Genomic DNA, 18,702 nt, shown 5'->3' with positions numbered 1-18,702 from the left:
CCCACCTCTACAACGCGAGCTCTCGAAGGGAACGAACAGAACCCGCGTGGCGCAACGGGCGTGACGTCACAAACAGGCGGCTCTTTCAGGTCCGTCTCCGGAGGCGCGCAGTGCACGCTGGCTCTTGTAGTCGTTCAGGGGGCGGAGCCAGGGGCGGCTGTGCTGATCCTTAGAGTCTAGCGACTTCCGGCGCTGTGCTTAAGTAGCGGTTAAACGGGCTCAGGGAAGCTGACTCCCCGGTAGGATAGATTCAAATAGTAGAATGATTTCGTATCTTGAAACACTAGTCTGAATTTTTGTCTGAAACAGCGATGTCCAGTAGAAATATAATTCGAGCCAGATATGTAATTAAAAAATTTCTAGTAGCTACATTTTAAAAAGTCAAAAGAAATAAGTGAAATTAATTTTAACCATATATTTTATTTAACCCAGCATATTCAACATATTTCAACGTGTAATCAATATTTTTAAAATAAATTTCAGATATTTTACATTCTTTTTTTCATACTAAGTTTAAGAAATCTGGTGTGTATATTACACTTACACTACATCTAAGTTCTGACCAGCCACATTTCAAACGCTCAACAGCCATATGTGGCTAGTGGCTTACCATATTGGACAGCTCTAAACCTTCAGATTGTCAGGTATAGGTAGTATAGCTGTCTTGGATAGTTCAGGAGCCTGTACCATTCAGCAGCTCTATACCTCAATTACTAAAGATGAGAGAATTCACTTTTCTTACTACCCCTCAAAAGCTAGAGAGGAAGTGCAACTTACTTGACCCCCATCTTTCTCTCTAGATCAGAGGAAAAGGGCCACAGGCCTCCTCCAAGTGTCAGGACCCTGATCCTCATTCCTCTCTCCAACATGTTTAGTTTTTTTTGTTTTGTTTTTTGTTTTTGGCCGTGCGGCATGTGGGATCTTAGTTCCCTGACCAGGGATCGAACCTGCGTCCCTTGCATTGGAAACGCGGGGTCTTAACCACTGGACCGCCAGGGAAGTCCCTCCAGCATTTTTAATCTGCGGCTGACTCCTTGTCTTTAAAGACTCCTGGTGGGGGAATCATCTTCCAGGGTTATCTCAGGGATTAGTACCACCATTTGTCTAGTTGCATAAACTGAAAAATGAATCACCTTGTCATTTCCCTTCCCTTCACCCCCATAATATAATCCAATATATAATCCATTACCAAGTCCTGTTGAGCTTTCTATCTCTTGAGTCCATCCAATTCTGTCCATTTTCATGGCAACACCCTAGTGTGAACTGCTGTTGTCTCCCTCTTGGACTGCTTGTTAACCTTGGACTTTAACCTCTTTCTGCCCAACTCCAATTCTTTTTCACAGAGCAGCCAGACTGATGTTTTCAAAATGCAGATATGATGTCACTCTCCTGCTTAAATGCTTCAGTGGTTTCCCAGCACTTTTAAAATGCAGACAAAGTCCCATAGTAGGGCTCACAGCCCTGTATGATCAGCACCCTCCTGCCTCATCTGTTGGCATATTTCTTTGGGTTTTTATATCTAGTGGTATTGGTCTTCTCCTTGTTTCCTCGTCAGGGTCTTTGCACTTGTTGCCACGCTATGGAAAGCCCTTCCTTCCCTTCTTTGACTAGTTAGTACTCTATCTTCCTTCAGATCTCAGATCTGATGTCCTCAGGGAAGCCTTCCTTAACTAGGTCTGTTAGAGTTTCTCAATACCCCATGGATCTCTCCTTCAAAGCATTTTCCAGAGTTGCCATTTTTTGTTTTTTGGGGGATGATTTATTAAATATCTATTTTCTTAAAGGATTTTTTTTAAGATTTAATTTTATTTATTTTTGGCTGCGTCGGGTCTACATTGCTGCACGTGGGCTTTCTCTAGTGGCGAGCGGGGGCTACTCTTCATTGTGGAGCACAGGCTCTAGGCACGTGGGCTCAGTTGTTGTGGCACACGGGCTCTAGAGCGCAGGCTTAACTGTGGTACATGGGCTTAGCTGCTCTGCCGCATGTCGCATCTTCCCAGACCAGGGATCAAGCCCATGCCCCCTGCATTGGCAGGAGGATTCTTAACCACTTAACCTTGCACCACCAGGGAAGTCCCCTTCCAGCTTTCATTCTGTCATTTTTCCTGCTAAACCGCACAGACAAGATGTCTACTGCTGCTTCAGTTCCTCTATCCCCAAGCTCTTTGAGGCCAGACAGCTGGCATCTGCCCCCAGCCTACTACTAAACAGCTCTTGAAAGATCACTTGTGACCTCATTAATCCTTGTTGCCTTTTCCAATGGTCCACATTGACGGTACAGTGGTGCCTGAAGTCCAGTCCCTTATCCTGGTCAGTTGACTTTTCATTTTAATTAACACCACCTTGCTGAAGGATGTGCCATATGATGCCTTTCTTCTGAAATACCACCTGGTCATCTAACCAGCACTGCCAAGTGCTCCTGGAGCCTATGTTCAACACCAGCAAGGACTGAGGTTCTCAGCACTCCCTGTAGTTCCCAGTTAGGTAATTTCTGCGTGCTTAGATCATTTTACCAACCGCAAAGTAAAAACCTGCTCTGTGAAAGTAGACTGGCAACTCCCAAGCCGAGACGCTTGCAGAGGTTTTGCTGAAGTGCAAAAGACAAGTCCTTTGTTGTCTCATTGGAGAAAAGTTTCCCCCAGCTGCCTCCCTGTGTCACGGGCTCTCTTTTAACAGCAGGTCCCTAGCCGTATCCTTGTCACATTCTTAGCTCAATTGAACTGTGCTGAAAATGAGAATACACCAGACTCACTATTCAGCATCCTATTCACTCTTCCCACCCAATATCTAACAAGCATGCTAAATTTAATTATGTCCAAAATCAAACACTCAACCTTCCTTCTCAAACCTGCACTTCCTCAAGTTTTTTCCATCTCAAGTCAATGACAACTCTACTTTCCAGTTGGTCAGGCCCCAAACCTTGAAATTATCATTGATTCCTCTTCTTATAACCCACATTGACAGCAGATTCTGTTGACCTCAGGAACACAGGCAAAGTCCAATGGCTCAACCATCACCATCACTTTATACCACCCAAGGCTAAGCCATCATCTCTCCTCAGCCCACTGCTGCAGTGCCACTGTCTCCCTTTCACTCTTGCTTTCCACATGCTAACTAGAACAATCTTTTAAAAACACTGCTCAAAAAAAAAAAAAAAATAAAAAAATAAAAACACTGCTCAAGGGAACTTCCCTGGTGGTCCAGTGGCTAAGACTCCATGCTTCCAATGCAGAGGGCATGGGTTCGATCCCTGGTTGGGGAACTAAGACCCCACATGCCATACGTGGTGTGGCCAACAAACAAACAAAACAACACTGCTCAAAACCCTCCAATGGCTTCACACCTCACTCATAATAAAATACATACTCCTTTGCATGGCTTACAGAGGCCTGCATGATCTGGCCCCTTACTGATCTTTACTTTCTCCTCTCCGGCCAAACCAGACCCCTTTGCTGTTCCTCAAAAATGCAGCCCTGTAGTCTGAATCACCCCTTTTCCACTCAGATCTCTGTTTGCATATCTCTACTTAAATGTCACCTAGAAGAGGTCTTCCCTGACCACATATGCAACGTAGCACTGCCTCCATCACTTCTATCTAAAATAGCACCTCTGGGGACTTCCCTGGAGGTCCAGTGGTTAAGACTTCGCCTTCCAATGCAGGGGGTAGTTGGATCCCTGGTCGGGGAGCTAAGATCCCACATGCCTCGTGGCCAAAAAACCAAAACATAAAGCAGAAGCAATATTGTAACAAAGTCAATAAAGACTTTAAAATAAAATATAATAGCACCTCTGTCCCCTTTCCCTGCTTCATGTTTCTTCTTAGCATGCATCACTATCACAAATATGGATTTACTTGTTTCTTATTTGTTTAGTTGCCCCCCAAACTCCTGCCCCTAAAGCAAGAGTATAGGTTCCACAAAAGCAGGAACTTGGCTTCTGTTCACTGGTGTGTCCCCAATCCCTTGGAACAATGGCTGGCACAGAGCAGACATTAATATAAATTTGTTGAATGAATAAAGTGGTATAATCCTAAACATTCATTATATCAGCTGTCTGAGAAATAAGATGACATTCCAAAAGTAAAAAGAGTGATGAGACAGGAGTAGAGACAAATGGTTTATTTGGTAACAAGGAGTAAAAAGGAATTCTTAATTCCTCTTCTCTCTTTTGATGGCTGACATGAAATGTGATAGTCAAACAGATAGCAACACACACAGGAATTCCCTCGCAGTCCTTGATCTTCTGCACAAACGCAAAGATGCCCAAGTCATACGACTTGCTGTTATTGTTTTCTAGACAGAAGTGCCGGCTGCTGTGCTTTCCAGTCCATCAGGGGTGGCTACATTCTCCTTCTTGTCTTCGGGTTTCATGGCGGGAAACAGAAGCACTTCCTACAGGAGAGAGAATGCATTCTGAAGCTAAGACACACTTTTTCCTGGCTATCCACCTACTCCTTTCTCCCCTCATTACTGTTATCACCAAAACCCGGAGATCTGTGTTCTTTTATTTCAATTCAGTCCCTCTCAGTTACAGAGGATGGAAAAGAAGAAATGCACAGCGCTGCCTAGGGTACAATGTCAAAAGAAGGAATAAACAGAGAGGTTCTCTTCAAATATGATTTCCTCAACTATAAACATGGGATAGCAACAGTTTCTACACATCATAAGCTGACAAGTTAAATGAGGTAATGCATGTAGATGGCTTAGCAGGTTCCTTGGATCCTTAAGAAATGTGAACAATCAGTATTTCTTCTGCCTCAGGTTGAAATCCCACCAAATTCTGTAAGGTCAGATGCTCTGCCCCTCCTCTTGTGAAGTCACCTGTAACTTCTCTGCCTGCCCCTCCTCCTAGCCCAAAGCCCTCTCTTTATGCTCCAGGCCCACCACACCCCGCTTCCAACACAGTGGTGCTGTGTTCAGGGTCTCCTCGTACCTTGATGTTATTGGAGTCTGTGAGAAACATGGTGACGCGGTCGATGCCCATGCCCCAGCCACCTGTCGGGGGCAGCCCGTATTCCAGGGCAGTGCAGAAGGTTTCATCTATGAACATGGCCTCATCATCGCCAGCAGCTTTGGCCTGGAAGAGGAGAACCACACAGCGACGTCGTTCTAGGCTGTGCTCTCTCAGCGTCTGAGTGAGCACGTGAAAATGTCCAGAGGCGTTATCATTCCAGGGATGCTCTGGACACCCAGCACTTGCTGGGAATTGGTTTCCCAGTAACTCCAGGATGGAGTCATTTCTTTCAAAGACCTGGAGGTCAGGACTGATGAATTCTACCTCAGAACACATGCAAATTTCTCTGCGAAATGAAAATACTTCTACTGCCTGGGGCTCTTCGAGTCCAGCGAAACGCATTTTCTTTCAGAGACTGATGGTTCCCAACAGTCTTTCTCCCACTTCCTGAACCACCCATCAGTGGCAGTGCTAGTATAGGCAGCCTGTGGGTGCTGTGGCTTCTCATCCTCACGCCACCTCAATAAATGTACCATCTAAGAAAAATTATGTTCTTGTCAAGTGTCACACTCCTCAAACAGATATTCATGCCTAAGCTCCATTTATATAGAAATTCTAGGGCCCAAACTAGTCAAGTTCTCCATCTTGAAATGTGACTTCCTCCAGTGAAGCCTGTGGCTTTCATTATTCATTGTGCTGAAGTCACCAGGAGTTGCAGACAAGACACAGACCAGGGTTAAGGCTGATATCTTCTGGTGAGTGGGCACACATTCCTTCCTTACCTTGGCCTGTTCTTCAAAAAGCTGCCGCTGTCGCACAGGGTCATTCAGCTCAGTGTAGGCATTGCATATTTCCTTTTTCATGACAAATAGCTCAAAGCGTTCAGTCAGACCCTCTTTAGAGCGGTGCCTGGGGACAGGAGACCAAAGGGGAGGGTGAATATGCAGGTTCAGCAAGAACATCTGGTACAAACAAGGATTCCTGAAATCTAGTTGACTCAAAATTGTTACTGATTGTGACCCATAGCCTGCATGCATTCTTGGCACCAAATCATTTGGTACATTATTGAGGAGGGTTAGAGACAAAGAAGCTTTAATTATCTTCGCAACAGGCTGTGTGATAGACTGATACACTGAAATATACCCCCTGTATTCATGCCCTTCTGTAGTCCCTGCCACACCGACTCTGGGCTGCCCATATGACTTGCTCTGGCCAATGGGACATCAGCAGAGGCTTGATGTGTGTTTGCACATCAGGATTTATTCTTTTGGAATGCTTCCACTTGGAACCCTGGCTACGCTGCCAGAGAGGCCCCAGAGGATGAGATCCCATGTGGAGGAGATGCAAGGTGCCCTGGCAGAGTTCCCAGTTGAAAAAAGCCACTTGAGTTACCCTAGCCAACACCACGTAGAGCAGAAAGACTACCCACAAACTCCTGAGAATAAACTGTTTTATGCCGCTAAGCTCTGAGGTTATGCAGCAACAGGTAACTGCAACACCGTGCTTTATCTTACCATTTGGCCAGAGGACTCATTATCTGCGGGTGATCACAGATGAACGTAGGATTGATGCACGTCACTTCCAGGAACTCCCCAACAAGCTTAAGGAGAAAGCAGAGTTAGAGAGCCCTTCTAAATGGCATTTTGATCGTCTCCGTCTTGGTGGTAGAGGCCTCGGACCCTAACCCTATACCTGATGCTATAGGGGTTTATCCTAAGCTTCTCAATGGTCAGTAATAAGGTAACGAACATAACTATTTGGCACAGAGCTTAGTACAGCAGGAGTTCAAAACTTGTTCTCTCATTAGAGCTTTCCTCTGTGAAGCTGTAGAAGTTCATTCTCTACAGTGGAGTTCACCTTCATAGGGAGGAAGGGGCGTTACCACTGGATGAGGGCATGTACTAGAAGTGCACGGCCTTTCACCTTATCAAGGAGCCTGGCTGTCGTCCGAGGTGGAGGGCATTCAACAGCTTTTGCCACACAGATATCATCTAGAATTTTGCGAGTTTCTGTAATACAAACATACAAGTTAGGACAGAAGACATCACACTACCCCATTAAGAGGTATATAAAGAGAATAACATGGGAGATTCTAGCCCTGACCTAATCTAATTCAGAGCTGAACAGGAAGGAGGGCCCTAGAGTGAAGGAGTGCATCACTTTACCTTCCGTTTCGAAGAGCTTAGTTTCTGGCAGCTTCACGCCCAGGGCTTTCTCCAGCTCTTCGACCATGCTGATTTTCCGGAAGGGTGGGGTGAAGTCAATCTCACAGGCTTGGCCCTCTGGGCCATCTGGATGATAGGTGACCTTGTAACCGCCTGTAATGTGTTTCACCATCCCTGGGAAAGAAATGTGTCATTTAAAGAGGACCAACAGGAAGTCCAACTGAAAGTGGCACACCAGCCCTGCAGACATGTGTGAAAGACAAAGGGACAGGAAGGGTCACCTGAAATCATCTTCTCTGTGATTTCCATGAGATCATGATAGTCTGCATAGGCCATGTAGAATTCACAGGTGGTGAACTCAGGATTGTGAGTCAAATCAATTCCTTCATTCCGGAACTGGCGTCCGATTTCATAAATCCGGTCAATGCCACCAACCACCAGCATCTAATAACAACACACGGCCGTGGTCATGGCAGCTAATCTTGTCTTACTGGCTAGGGAAAGTGTCTGCCTACAAAAGCTAACTTGGATGTCACAGCTCAAGGCATGCTTTCAGGTCTCTAGCCAAATGCTGAGTGCCCTACTCTCTTTAGGCCTTCGTGGATAGTCATCATTCTGGCTGTCCAGGATCACTGAACTCTCGTCCTTTGTCTGGGGTGTCCCCCATCTTGTGAGTGTGAGCCTCCCCAAGAAAGAAGCCTCTTCTGGGGTTAGGATGTAGGCATGTGACGTAAGTTGCCCAACCTGTGAGACTTCAACATGCAAAGAAGATGCAGTGTTGCACAGAATCCCTTCTGGTGAAGGGGCCAGAGATATCTGGCTTCTAGAGGCAGTAACTGCAGAAGTCCCAATGGCAACGACCTGTGCCTAGTACCAAGCTTATGAGTTGTGGTAACTGTCCTGACTGGAAGATACTGGGTTCTTCATGCGAACAGCCCAGTGATATGATTCAGAATCATTTCAGTTGTGTGGCCTCCAAGCCTGATTCTCTGATCTTCCTGGAAATTGTGAGCTTCCTTATATATTCGAATACATTTTTTTTTTTTTTTTTTTTGCTTAAACACCATTAACAGGTTTTGTCATTTGCAAGTAAGAATCTTAAATGACACAGTCTTCGATATTTACTCTGGTGATTTGAGGATATTTCCAACTTTCAGACAGAGATTCAACTCATTCTTCTACAAAAGACTAAAATCAAATTTAATCCAAGGATTATAAACTTAAAAGTATTATGAGATTATGGGAAACAAAGTATGTTAGGAGGATCGGTACACCTAGGAAAGATACCCCCTTTGCCCTATAATGCTCTACTGATCCTATAGATAAATTCCAGAAACGTAACACTCAGAAGCCTGACAATTTAGAATCCTCTCCTGGTTGTTCTACCCTCAATGTTCCTCTTATTTCTGACTGCACCTGTCTAGCCAATATTTTTCAGCCTTCTACTTCTCTAAGGACACAGGAGTTATTATTGACTACCTTATGGTAGAGTTCTGGAGCAATCCTCATATATAAATTCATGTCCAGCTCGTTGTGGTAGGTGATAAAAGGCTTGGCCACAGCTCCCCCTGGGATGATGTTCATCATGGGAGTTTCAATCTAAAAGAGAGGAAAAACATTTAGTTCACAGACAGAGGTCCTCAAACTAGAGTTCTTGGGAATGGCTCAGGCTTTGAATGTGATAGGCTAAGCCTACTATATCCCAAGTAAAAGTTAAGTTCAATAATAATGCATAGGTGCTTGACAAAAAAAGTAGAGATAGCTTGATTTTCTAGAATAGAGTCTCTATTAATACCAAACACCATTAACACAGTACCATAAACTTTCACAAGCTGTTAGTGGGAGTCTAAATGGGTACAGCCTTTCTTGAGTTCAGTTTGCAGTATTTATTAAAAATTGTAACTGCTTATACCCTTTGACTTATTCTACTTCTAGAAATCCATCCTACAGAAACACCTGTCCATGTGTACAAAGATGTTCACTAAAACATTACTGAAGAAAATCAGAAACTTAAACTATCAATAGGGGAAATAATCATAAAGCATCAAAAAGGAATATACATACACACATATATATGGACATGCAAAGGGTCCCAGAATATATCGTGTATGTGTGTGTGTGTGTGTGAGGTTCATTATAATACATACGATGTGATTTCACTTATGTTTAAAGCAAAAAATAAAACCCTGCTAAAACACTTACACATGTACCCCACCTGCAACATGCACAGGAGTGGAGGTATTATAAATATGCAGAGCAAATGGTGAGGAAGGATACATATTCAAGTTGTTTTTTTAAAAAAATATATTTATTTATTATTTATCTGGTTGCGCTGGGTCTTAGTTGCAGCACGCAGGCTCCTCAGTTGAGGCTCGAGAGTTCCTTAGTGGTGGCATGCAAACTCTTAGTTGCGGCACGCATGTGGGACCTAGTTCCTTGACCAGGGATTGAACCTTGGACCCCTGCATCGGGAGCGCAGCCTTAACCACTGTGCCACCTCAAATTCAAGTTTGGAGAGGGACATTAGCTGGGAAAAAATGAAAGGGGACTTTCAGTTTTGCTTCTATTTATTTCTTTATTGTTTGAATTTGTTGTATGGTAATAGGTACTCACCTTTCTCATAAAATTAGAAAATAAAATTTTTTTCTTTTGCTCTACAAATTTTCCTAAACAACATTTTTTAGTTTAAATAAGTTGAATAAAAATCAAGAAAAATATTTTTTAATGCTACAAAAAAGCAAAATGAGTTGATAACACATTGAACATGGCATTGTTAGCATGTGAATGGCCCTCTACTTTGTCCATTATCTTAGAAGTCCTGTCCTACCTTCCTAATCAGGGCACTAAATAAACAAGGTGGAACAAAGACACTGGCAAGAGGAGACTTTTCACTGAGCATGAAGGATACTGACACAGGATGTGCCTGTGGAGAAGGGAAGGGAAGAAGAGTAAGAGGCAAGCACAGAATGCAGCTCATCATGTCAGGTAAGAACTTTCCATCACCTCTAGGAATCCCAACTCATCCAAGAAATGTCTTATGTATGTGATGATCTTAGAGCGGATGATAAACTTCTGCCTCACAAAGTCATTCAGGATCAAGTCCAAGTATCTCTGACGAAACCGTGTTTCCTAAATGAAAAGTAACAGATAAAAATCACTGATGCGTTTGATTCAATGGTATGATAAACCAGAGCCAGGGGGCCACGAAAAATTACCTTGTCTTTTTTTTTTTTTTTTTTTTTTTTTTTTGCGGTACGCGGGCCTCTCACTGCTGCGGCCTCTCCCGTTGCAGAGCACAGGCTCCGGAAGCGCAGGCTCAGCAGCCATGGCTCACGGGCCCAGCCGCTCCGTGGCATGTGGGATCCTCCCGGACCAGGGCACGAACCCGTGTCCCCTGCATCGGCAGGCGGACTCTCAACCACTGCGCCACCAGGGAAGCCCCTACCTTGTCTTTGAGGCCAAAGTGAAGATGAGGTAACATATGCAAGCAGGGAGACAGCAGTGTGACTTCATAGGGAATGATGCTCAGCTCGCCCTTCTTGGTTTTCCCAGGATTGCCCTGAACTCCAATTATGTCTCCCCGGCGCAGTTTGTTGTTAATGCGAATAAATTCTTCTTCAGATTTATAATTCCTGAATAAATGGAAAACATAATTCAGTATACAGTATCCCAAATTAAAACTGACCACTGGTTTTACTGTGGAACCCTCACTAAAGTGTTAATGTGTACCCAAGAAGAATCTCAGATTCAAGGTCAACTGTTAAAAAGTATTATCTTTTATTTTTAATTGCTCCACAACCCAAGATCAGTCTTTATTCTTCAGGTGACCAGATGGCCCTTTTATTTTCCCAACCATATACCACTCCCTTTAACTTTAATTTCCTATGGGAAAAGAAGACTATATGGGCCTTTGTCCCCAGTCATGTTGCTCTGGGCCAAACTAGAAAGGCCTGTAACTGGGTATTTCTATATACCTGGAATTGGCCATGACTTGCAACTTGACCCCCTCTCCTCGAAGGTCATAGAAGATGAGCTTTCCCCCAGAAGCTCTTTTGGCATGGATCCTACCTAGAGAACAGCAAAAATAATGACAGAAGCAGAAGCTATTTCATGATATCAGTGCCAAAAAAGCTCCCTCTGCAGTTTTTACACCCAGGCAGAATATAAACTAGAACAATTTGATTTTAGCCTGAGGCCTAAGCCCTGCCATTTTCTTCATGACAAAGTTGGCTCCTCATTTAAACCAGTTAAAAGATGTGCAGGAAGATCTGGCTTTTAAAGGTGTTCAATGGATTCCTGGAATGTTGATGGCAGCGTAGTTGTGGGATCTTCCTAAATCTTCACATAAAAATAGAAAGCACAAGGACTTCCCTGGTGGTCCAGTGTTTAAGACTCTGTGCTCCCAATGCAGGGGGCCTGGGTTTGATCCCTGGTCAGGGAACTAGATCCCTCATGCCACAAATAAGACCTGGTGCAACCAAATAAATAAATAGTAAAAAAAAAAAAAAAAAAAAAAAAAAAAAGAAAGCACAATTAGACAGGCAAGCCCAAAAAGCCATGGACAAAATTTACAACAAAATTATGTGGGAAGATATTCCCAAGAATCCCCAAATACAAGCACTGGGGAAAACCACTAAGGGCGCCAAGACCTCTATATGGGAAAAAGCTATGGGAAGCAATGGAGTCTCTGGCAGGTCTGAGAACTGGAAGTCTGCCAAAAAGCCATAGGTATTCACTGGAAAATGTGGCAGGGCTAAGTGGAGGATAGCAGCGGACACGGAGAGGATAGCAGCTTACTAACATACAAGTCAATATAGTTGGCTGCATTAAGAAGGTCTAGGGGATGAAGCCCTTTAGTGTAGCCCCCAAGAACTCTCTAAATTTAACAGCAAGGGATCTCTCCGAAGACAAGGTCCCACAAAATTGAACAAGACCAAGAAAACAGAGACAAAGGAAAGAGAAGGTCCAACAAAAGCGAGAAAGGAGAAGAGCCTGAAAATCCCAGAAAGTAAGCTGCTGTATTTCTGAATGCTCCACAAAAACAACAGAAGAGGGAGCTCAGTGAAGGTGGAAAAGCTATCTGAACGAAGCTTCCTTTTAACACTGAAGAAAATTAATCTCACATGAAAATAAACAACATAAAAGTAGTGAGGTCAAATACCAAAGTTATTAAATTAAAAAAAAGACAATAAGGAGAATAACATCATCACAGGCAACAAAAGCACTAGAAAGACATGCTCAGGAAAAAGCAAAAAATTCTATTTCATGAGCTGAAAGACATTAAGAATATGACACAAAATGTGAAAGAACACAAATTAGAATTAGAAGAAACTAAGAAATGAGACGACACGTTGAAAAAATTAGAAATAAAGGAAAAAATCATCTCAGAAAGGAAGCCTAAATTAGAAGGAAATAAGAGTGAATAAATACAACAAATAATGCCTTAAGAGAATTACACTGGAAAGGAGGATACAATTTAAAAATCAAAGTACAAAAAAAGAGATAAAAAGGAGCCCCAGGGGCTTCCCTGGTGGCGCCGTGGTTGAGAGTACACCTGCCGATGCAGGGGACACTGGTTCGTGCCCTGGTCCGGGAAGATCCCACATGCCTCGGAGCAACTAAGCCTGTGCGCCACAACTACTGAGCCTGTGCTCTAGAGCCCGCAAGCCACGACTACTGAGTCCTCGTGCCACAATTACTGAAGCTCATGCGCCTAGAGCCCGTGCTGTGCAACAGGAGAAGCCACCACAATGAGAAGACGGCGCACCGCAATGAAGAGTAGCCCCTGCTCGCCGCAACTAGAGAAAGCCCGTGTGCAGCAACGAAGACCCCACAAATAAATAAATAAAATGAATAAATTTATTTAAAAAAAAAATAAAGGGCACACTGTGTACCTGAGAATACTGACCCAGAATAACTAACATCAAGACATATTTTAGTGAAAACACTGGACTTTAAAGAAAAAGAAATTTGGGGAGCATTTAAGTATTGGCAGGGGTTCTCTCTGGGTGGTGGGATTATGGGTAATCAAACTTTTCTTTCTTTGCCTTTCTGAATGTTTCAACATTCTAAATTTTCTACAACAAATAGTTTTATATATTTTTTGGGGGGGAAGGTATAAACGAAAGACAGGATTTAATTATCTTTTAAATTAAGGAGAAGATCCCACACAAGACAGTAAACTCCAAAATAACAGTGCTCTAGAAAAATAGCCTAGTGTAAAGTAGTCTAGGAACACAGATTGCAGTTTTTAGGAGCTCAGGGCCATGGCTCCCACTGATGAAGGGAAGTCCCCAAAAAGGACTGTGAATGAGTAGCAGTATCAGGCCAGGGGTCCCCCACAAAGAATGCCCCTTCCTCTGTAGCATCACCACTGGAATGTGACCTCATGCCTCAGGGCTGCTCTACTTTCTGTGAATAGACATACTGGTGCCATCTCTAGTAATGTAGCCTCAGACTTAAGCTTTTTGAGAGCAAGACCACCCCAGACCTTCCTTTGTGCAACTGGAGAGGCCTGCCTGCTGTGGGAGCTCAGCAAACTGCCAGGGAATCTTCCTACCTGCCACCTTTAAGGTGATGTCAGTCAGGTGCTCCCCAGGCTGCAGGTGACTGTATTCTTGGATAAAGTGAGTGAGCGAGACGTCGACGTGGAACTTGTGTGGGTATGGGTCTTCCCCACTGACCTTCAGCTGGTGGACTGCTTGGCTGCGGATTTTGAAGTATTGCTGTTAAAAACAAAAAACAAAAGAGCTTTTGAAAAGTTGAACATGGTCAGTCCAGAGGCTTGTCTAACGGAGTTCTGTATTCTGCCTCAGAGGGGCCCCAATACAGTGAGGTTTCTTTAACCAACCCACCTGAATCCTTGAAATCATAGGCTTGGAATATGGAGTGAGATTTGCACTTAAATATGCAGGGTGGCCAGATCCACAGCTGGGAATAAAGGCCAGAATTCCAAAATACAAGATTCAACAAAAAGAAAAATCAAATCTCTGCCTAAAATAATGTTTAATTGGTACAGATGGCCCTGGTTACCACTTTTGTAGACACATCTGCATGGTGAGTCACTTGTCTTCCTACTTTCCTGCCCCTGGCCACACACCAGACTTTTTCCCCAAGGCAGGCCCATGGGCCTGGAGGATGTGTAAAAGGAATATTCTATATCAGGGGTCAGCAAACTTATTCTGATGTAACTACTCAACTCTATTGCAGTGTGAAAGCAGTCTTAGACATATATAAACAAATGGGCATGGCTGTGTTTCGACACAATTTTACTTATAAAACCAGGGAGGAGGGATTGGGGTAGTGGTGGCTTTGGCCTGTGGGCCATAGTTTGCCAATCTCTGGGCTAAAGTAAACCCCAGCCCACGTTTAGGGAGACATTTTCTCTGGGGCTGCTATAAGGCCCAGCTAGCTCCAAGGAAGATCAGTCACTTGGAAGTACTGGATTCTCCCAAATATCTGTAAGTAGTCGACAAGAAGAATGCGCAGGGCCTGTGCCTTTAACCAGATGGAGTGGTGGGCCCACCCTCATCCATCCCTGTGCCTGTTTCAGTTCCTATTTATCTTCTTAATCACTGGTCCCAAGGAATTTGCCATAATCCGCATTAGAAGCTTCCCTATGCCCAGCCAGGGCAGTGGTCGAGAGGACTCACGTTTGGGTCCAAGCTCTCCTCCTCCGCACCCACACCATTATCAGCAGTGTGGCTGGTGGCAGCAGCAGCGGCCTGGCTTAGTTGTTTCTCACTGAGCTCCTTCTGCTTGGCCTCCTTCTCTGCTATTTTCTTCTCAGCTTTCAGGCGCCTCTTTAGCTCACTGTCAGGAAGATGAAAATGTTCAACGTGACAGGTGCCTGAAGAGTCCTCTATGATCTGCCCCATAGCTACTTATCAAAAATATGAATAACCTGGGGAAACACTCATGCCCAGTTCTACATGCCCACTGTTAGTCTCTCAGTCACTGAACTCTATATGTGAAACAGACAAGGGAAAAAAATAAACTTAGAATAAAGATGTGAAAGATCTTTCTCAGTCTCTTTTTTCCAGTCTGAGGTCCTTGGCATTAGATCCCAACTAAAATCAAGATAGACAAGGACAAAGAGAACCCTACATATTAATTTATATTTAGAATAGGAAAAAAGGTTTTCCAGAAAATCAGCAAGGTAGGCTTTTCTCAAGCTAATCAGGCTTGGGAGCTCCTTGAGGCCAGGGACTGAATCTTAGTTGTTTGGATTCCTCTGCAGAATACGAAGTTCCTAGAGCATCAGATCTGATGTGTGATAAGGTGACATCTCTAGCTTTGTCTGTCATCTCTCTCCCCTCCCGAAAGGAGTGGGTTAGTCTGGGGTGGGGTGAGGAAGAGGGGGCTCTTCAGAGTTCAGGGAGACACTCCACTGACAATCTCTCCCCCAGCATTGATCAAGGCATTGACAATGGCCCTCAGCATTGGCCTCATTCTCCACAATGGAGCCTGACTTTGACAACAAATTGGGTAGAATAGTGTACAAAGCAGCATAGCACAGGGGATAATATACCATCTTTGGAGCCAGACTGCCTGGGGTTAAATCCTGACACGCCTACCTACCAATTATGTGACTTTGGGCAAGTAACTTAATTTCTTCTGTAAAATAATGATAGACACCCTCCTCCCCAGATGTTGTGAGGATTGAGATAATATACATAAAGAGATGACCCCACCCCTAGCATTTTAGTAACCATGCAAAATGTGAACCATTCTAGGTATCCCTATCTTAACCCTTCACACTCTGCCTCAAGGACAGAAATTTTACAGATGTGGATAAATTTCTTGTCAAATCTCTCACTATTCAAACTCTTCATACTCGTCACCTGAGACTCAAAAACTAAAGCGATTGGTACAACTTGGTTTAAATAACTTGAAAACTTGCTATCTGAACCCAGAAACCAAACAGATTTGGGTAGAGAGGGATACCCTCATTATTCAAATAGACTTGATCATTCCTTTAAACCACCAATGTTAACTGAATATCCTGTCATAACGAACCATGGCAGATGATCCTTAGTCAGGCTTGCATACTGTTTGGCTTCAGGGTCCATTTTAAATTATCTATGAGTTTAGAATAACTCAATTAAAAAAACTTAATTGGAGATTTGAAATGATCATCTTTTAAGTAAGAAAACTGACTCTGAGGGCCTCAAAGTAAGTGTCTCTGGATAAAATCTGTTTTGTAGCAGTTGTGAAGCCACCTTTCTAGAACAGTGTGCTAGATTTATTGTGCTGTCATTCAGTCAGTGGGCATTGAAGTCTCTTTGGTTCTTCCTGGCATTAACATAATGAACTTGTTTTCCATTCAACTGGATGTTGCTCTTTAAGTCAAATCAATAATAAGGATAATCCAAAAAGGTCCTAGGAGTAAGAACTAAGACTAGAAACCAAGTTAATCTCAGGAGCAAAGAAATTCCAGAAAGACAGGGAAGGGAAAATAACCTGCATTAGAAATTCTTTATTCATAAAGGGTTTTGTTCTCAGCACTGTTCTAGAATAAGACCTAAAAGTCATCCCAAAAATCTATGGAGTGAGAATTTGAATTTATTAAAGAGAAACTGAGAAAGGACTATTGGTTTTGGTAGGTAGCAGGGTTGTTTCATTAGCAAGTCCAAAGACTTAGCCAGAGGCTTAACAGATAAGAAACCAAGTAAGGGAAGGATTTTTGCTCCCAGAGCAATAAAGAAGGTAATGGGCACCAACCTTCTTTTATCAAAAAGTGGCTTGTCCTTCTGAATCGTTGTCAAAAGAGCAACTTGACACAGGCGCAGCTCCCTCTGCCCCCACTGTGCCCAGGACGTTTGGCGCAGGGACCCCCTAACAAGCCTTACAGCAGCTTGCGTCAACATGGCAGATTACCCTGGAACTAATGATTACCACCACCTAACAGGAAACACAGAGATGTGGTGTCAGATGGGACAGACAGTACACATACTCCCAGCCAGCACTCCTACTATTATGGGTTGGGTGCGGGGAGAAGGCGAGGTTACGAAACCTTTTAGTGTCCCGTTTTACATAAGACCCTCTCAACTGACATCAACCCTGTAACACTCACTGTGCTGCAAATTAACTGACAGTGTTCTCATTCCTGGCTATGGTAAGATGGTGCTTATTTGGGGTCAACAGCAAGTCAGTCAATGGTTTACGGGTAGAAATGCTCACAACAGTCTAGAAAATGGGAATGTTTCTGAAGCCCCTGACATGTAGTTTCTCTCTTGGTGATGAAATACCTGTCCACAAAGATGGCAATGGGAAGCATACAAAACATCACCATCAACTGCAAACTCTAGAGGAAGCTAAAAACAAGCCACACAAAAGCACCTGAATCAAAGACAAGCCTTGTTTGGAGCTCCAGGAGCAAGGAGGAAAGAAGAAATTCAGAAAGAGTCTTAGACTACATTAAGTTTATACATTAACACTGGAAGGCAACAGAACGATAGAGATCATGTTCTTTATTGCCTTAAAATAAATGTGGCCTTGAATGAATCACCTGGCAGGGAGCCTATCTGTTTTTAAACTTGGAGAAAATAACTGGCATACAATGGTGCTCACTAAAGATTCACACCAAGGAAGTTCCAAGAGCAATTAAGAAACAGAACTAAAAAAATGCACTAAAGCAGGCATTATATGCAATAAACTAACTTCTCTCCGATGCCTCTGGAACGGTACTATATTTATGTACTGTCCTTAGGCGTACTGAGGAACTAGTCACTCAGATCATTACCTATGTTCTATGAAGAACTCCGGTTGAGAAGGAGTGTAGTATTAAGAGAATACAAGACACAGTCAGTGAAAGGGCGGCTAATCTTAACTTATTTATATTCACCTTCATACTCCAAGGATTTGGAGTGATTAACAAAGATACATCCAGCAGAGCTAAGTGCAGTTTGGTGTACCCGGCTAAATAAGACAGTCTCTACTGCCAGACATACTCACAATGCTCTAACCCATATGGAGAGGTGTACGACACAGTTTAAGAACTGATCCCTTTAATACAAAGGGTTCAGAATGGTCTTTGATACATAAAGTTCGAACGTTGAAGGTGCTTCTGAAAACCTAGGGTATTTAACATTTCTCCAACTTCTTTACCGGGGTGTGGCACAGTAACGCATTGCTCGGAGAAAAGGGAAGGAGTAAATTTCGCTTTTCTCTGTCCCCGCCCAGTTCTCCGCATTCTTACTCAAAGAGTACGAGAAGGAGGAAGGACCCAACCAGCGGGGGGCCCCCGGGCATCCTGGGGGATGTAGTTTCGGGGCGCAGCGACTACGTCCCAGCATGTTCATACCCACGAGAACGAGCAAGAAGGCCCCAGGCACAGCCGCCTCGGCCGGAGCCTCGAGGCGCCTTCTAGTTCAGACTCTCCGACAGCAAAGGTTTTAATGACCTGCTGCGACACTTACTTTTTGCTCAGTTTCGGCTCGCAGTCGTCCACTTTAACTTCAGGTCCCTGCACCGCAGCCATCTTCCCAGAGGGCCGGACCTAATGAGGACGAGGGTCGCACGGCAATTTCCAGGTCACGCTCAGAAGCCCCGCCTCTTCCGGGGAAAGGGGGCGGGCACCGCT

General features: G+C 43.9%; 2 protein-coding genes across 5 annotated transcripts in view; both read right to left on the bottom strand.

Annotated features, from left to right (window-relative positions):
- The window catches only part of ADAT1 (adenosine deaminase tRNA specific 1), a 45,374-nt gene extending 45,282 nt beyond the window's left edge, over window positions 1-92 (bottom strand). Inside the window, exon 1 of one of the 2 annotated variants that reach the window (XM_033434393.2) lies at window positions 6-92. The gene's annotated coding sequence lies outside the window, so the exon portion shown is untranslated. The remainder of the gene's footprint in view (window positions 1-5) is intronic. The other variant, XM_033434391.2, reaches the window with a different exon arrangement.
- A 4,011-nt stretch (window positions 93-4,103) lies between these two features.
- On the bottom strand, window positions 4,104-18,696 carry KARS1 (lysyl-tRNA synthetase 1). 3 transcript variants are annotated; one of them, XM_049703699.1, is made up of 15 exons: window positions 18,539-18,670; window positions 16,842-17,021; window positions 14,771-14,930; window positions 13,678-13,843; window positions 11,093-11,186; window positions 10,564-10,750; window positions 10,122-10,247; window positions 8,598-8,717; window positions 7,400-7,562; window positions 7,119-7,292; window positions 6,877-6,962; window positions 6,468-6,553; window positions 5,736-5,862; window positions 4,933-5,076; window positions 4,104-4,391 (listed from the first exon to the last, which is right to left on the bottom strand). In XM_049703699.1, the coding sequence occupies exons 2-15, from the start codon at window positions 16,985-16,987 to the stop codon at window positions 4,293-4,295; spliced, it is 1,878 nt and encodes a 625-aa protein (XP_049559656.1). In that variant the 5' UTR covers window positions 16,988-17,021; window positions 18,539-18,670; the 3' UTR covers window positions 4,104-4,292. The 3 variants fall into 3 exon arrangements, with proteins under 3 accessions (XP_049559656.1, XP_049559657.1, XP_049559658.1); XM_049703700.1 differs by lacking the exon at window positions 16,842-17,021 and having other exon boundaries at window positions 18,539-18,696; XM_049703701.1 differs by lacking the exons at window positions 14,771-14,930; window positions 16,842-17,021 and having other exon boundaries at window positions 18,539-18,638.
- Window positions 18,697-18,702: the final 6 nt, after the last annotated feature.

This window comes from Orcinus orca, chromosome 20 (assembly GCF_937001465.1).
Source record: "Orcinus orca chromosome 20, mOrcOrc1.1, whole genome shotgun sequence".
NCBI classification, from domain to species: domain Eukaryota; kingdom Metazoa; phylum Chordata; class Mammalia; order Artiodactyla; family Delphinidae; genus Orcinus; species Orcinus orca.
This window is presented reverse-complemented; position numbering and strand designations above follow the sequence as displayed.

Excerpts from the sequence above, each read along its gene's own strand:
- KARS1 (XM_049703699.1), bottom strand. The coding sequence starts at position 16,987 with ATGTTGACGCAAGCTGCTGTAAGGCTTGTTAGGGGGTCCCTGCGCCAA. Across the intron at positions 13,844-14,770 it reads AGGAGAGCTTGGACCCAAAC|CAATACTTCAAAATCCGCAG; the intron begins GTGAGTCCTCTC and ends TGTTTTTAACAG. Across the intron at positions 7,293-7,399 it reads CACAGAGAAGATGATTTCAG|GGATGGTGAAACACATTACA; the intron begins GTGACCCTTCCT and ends TTTCTTTCCCAG.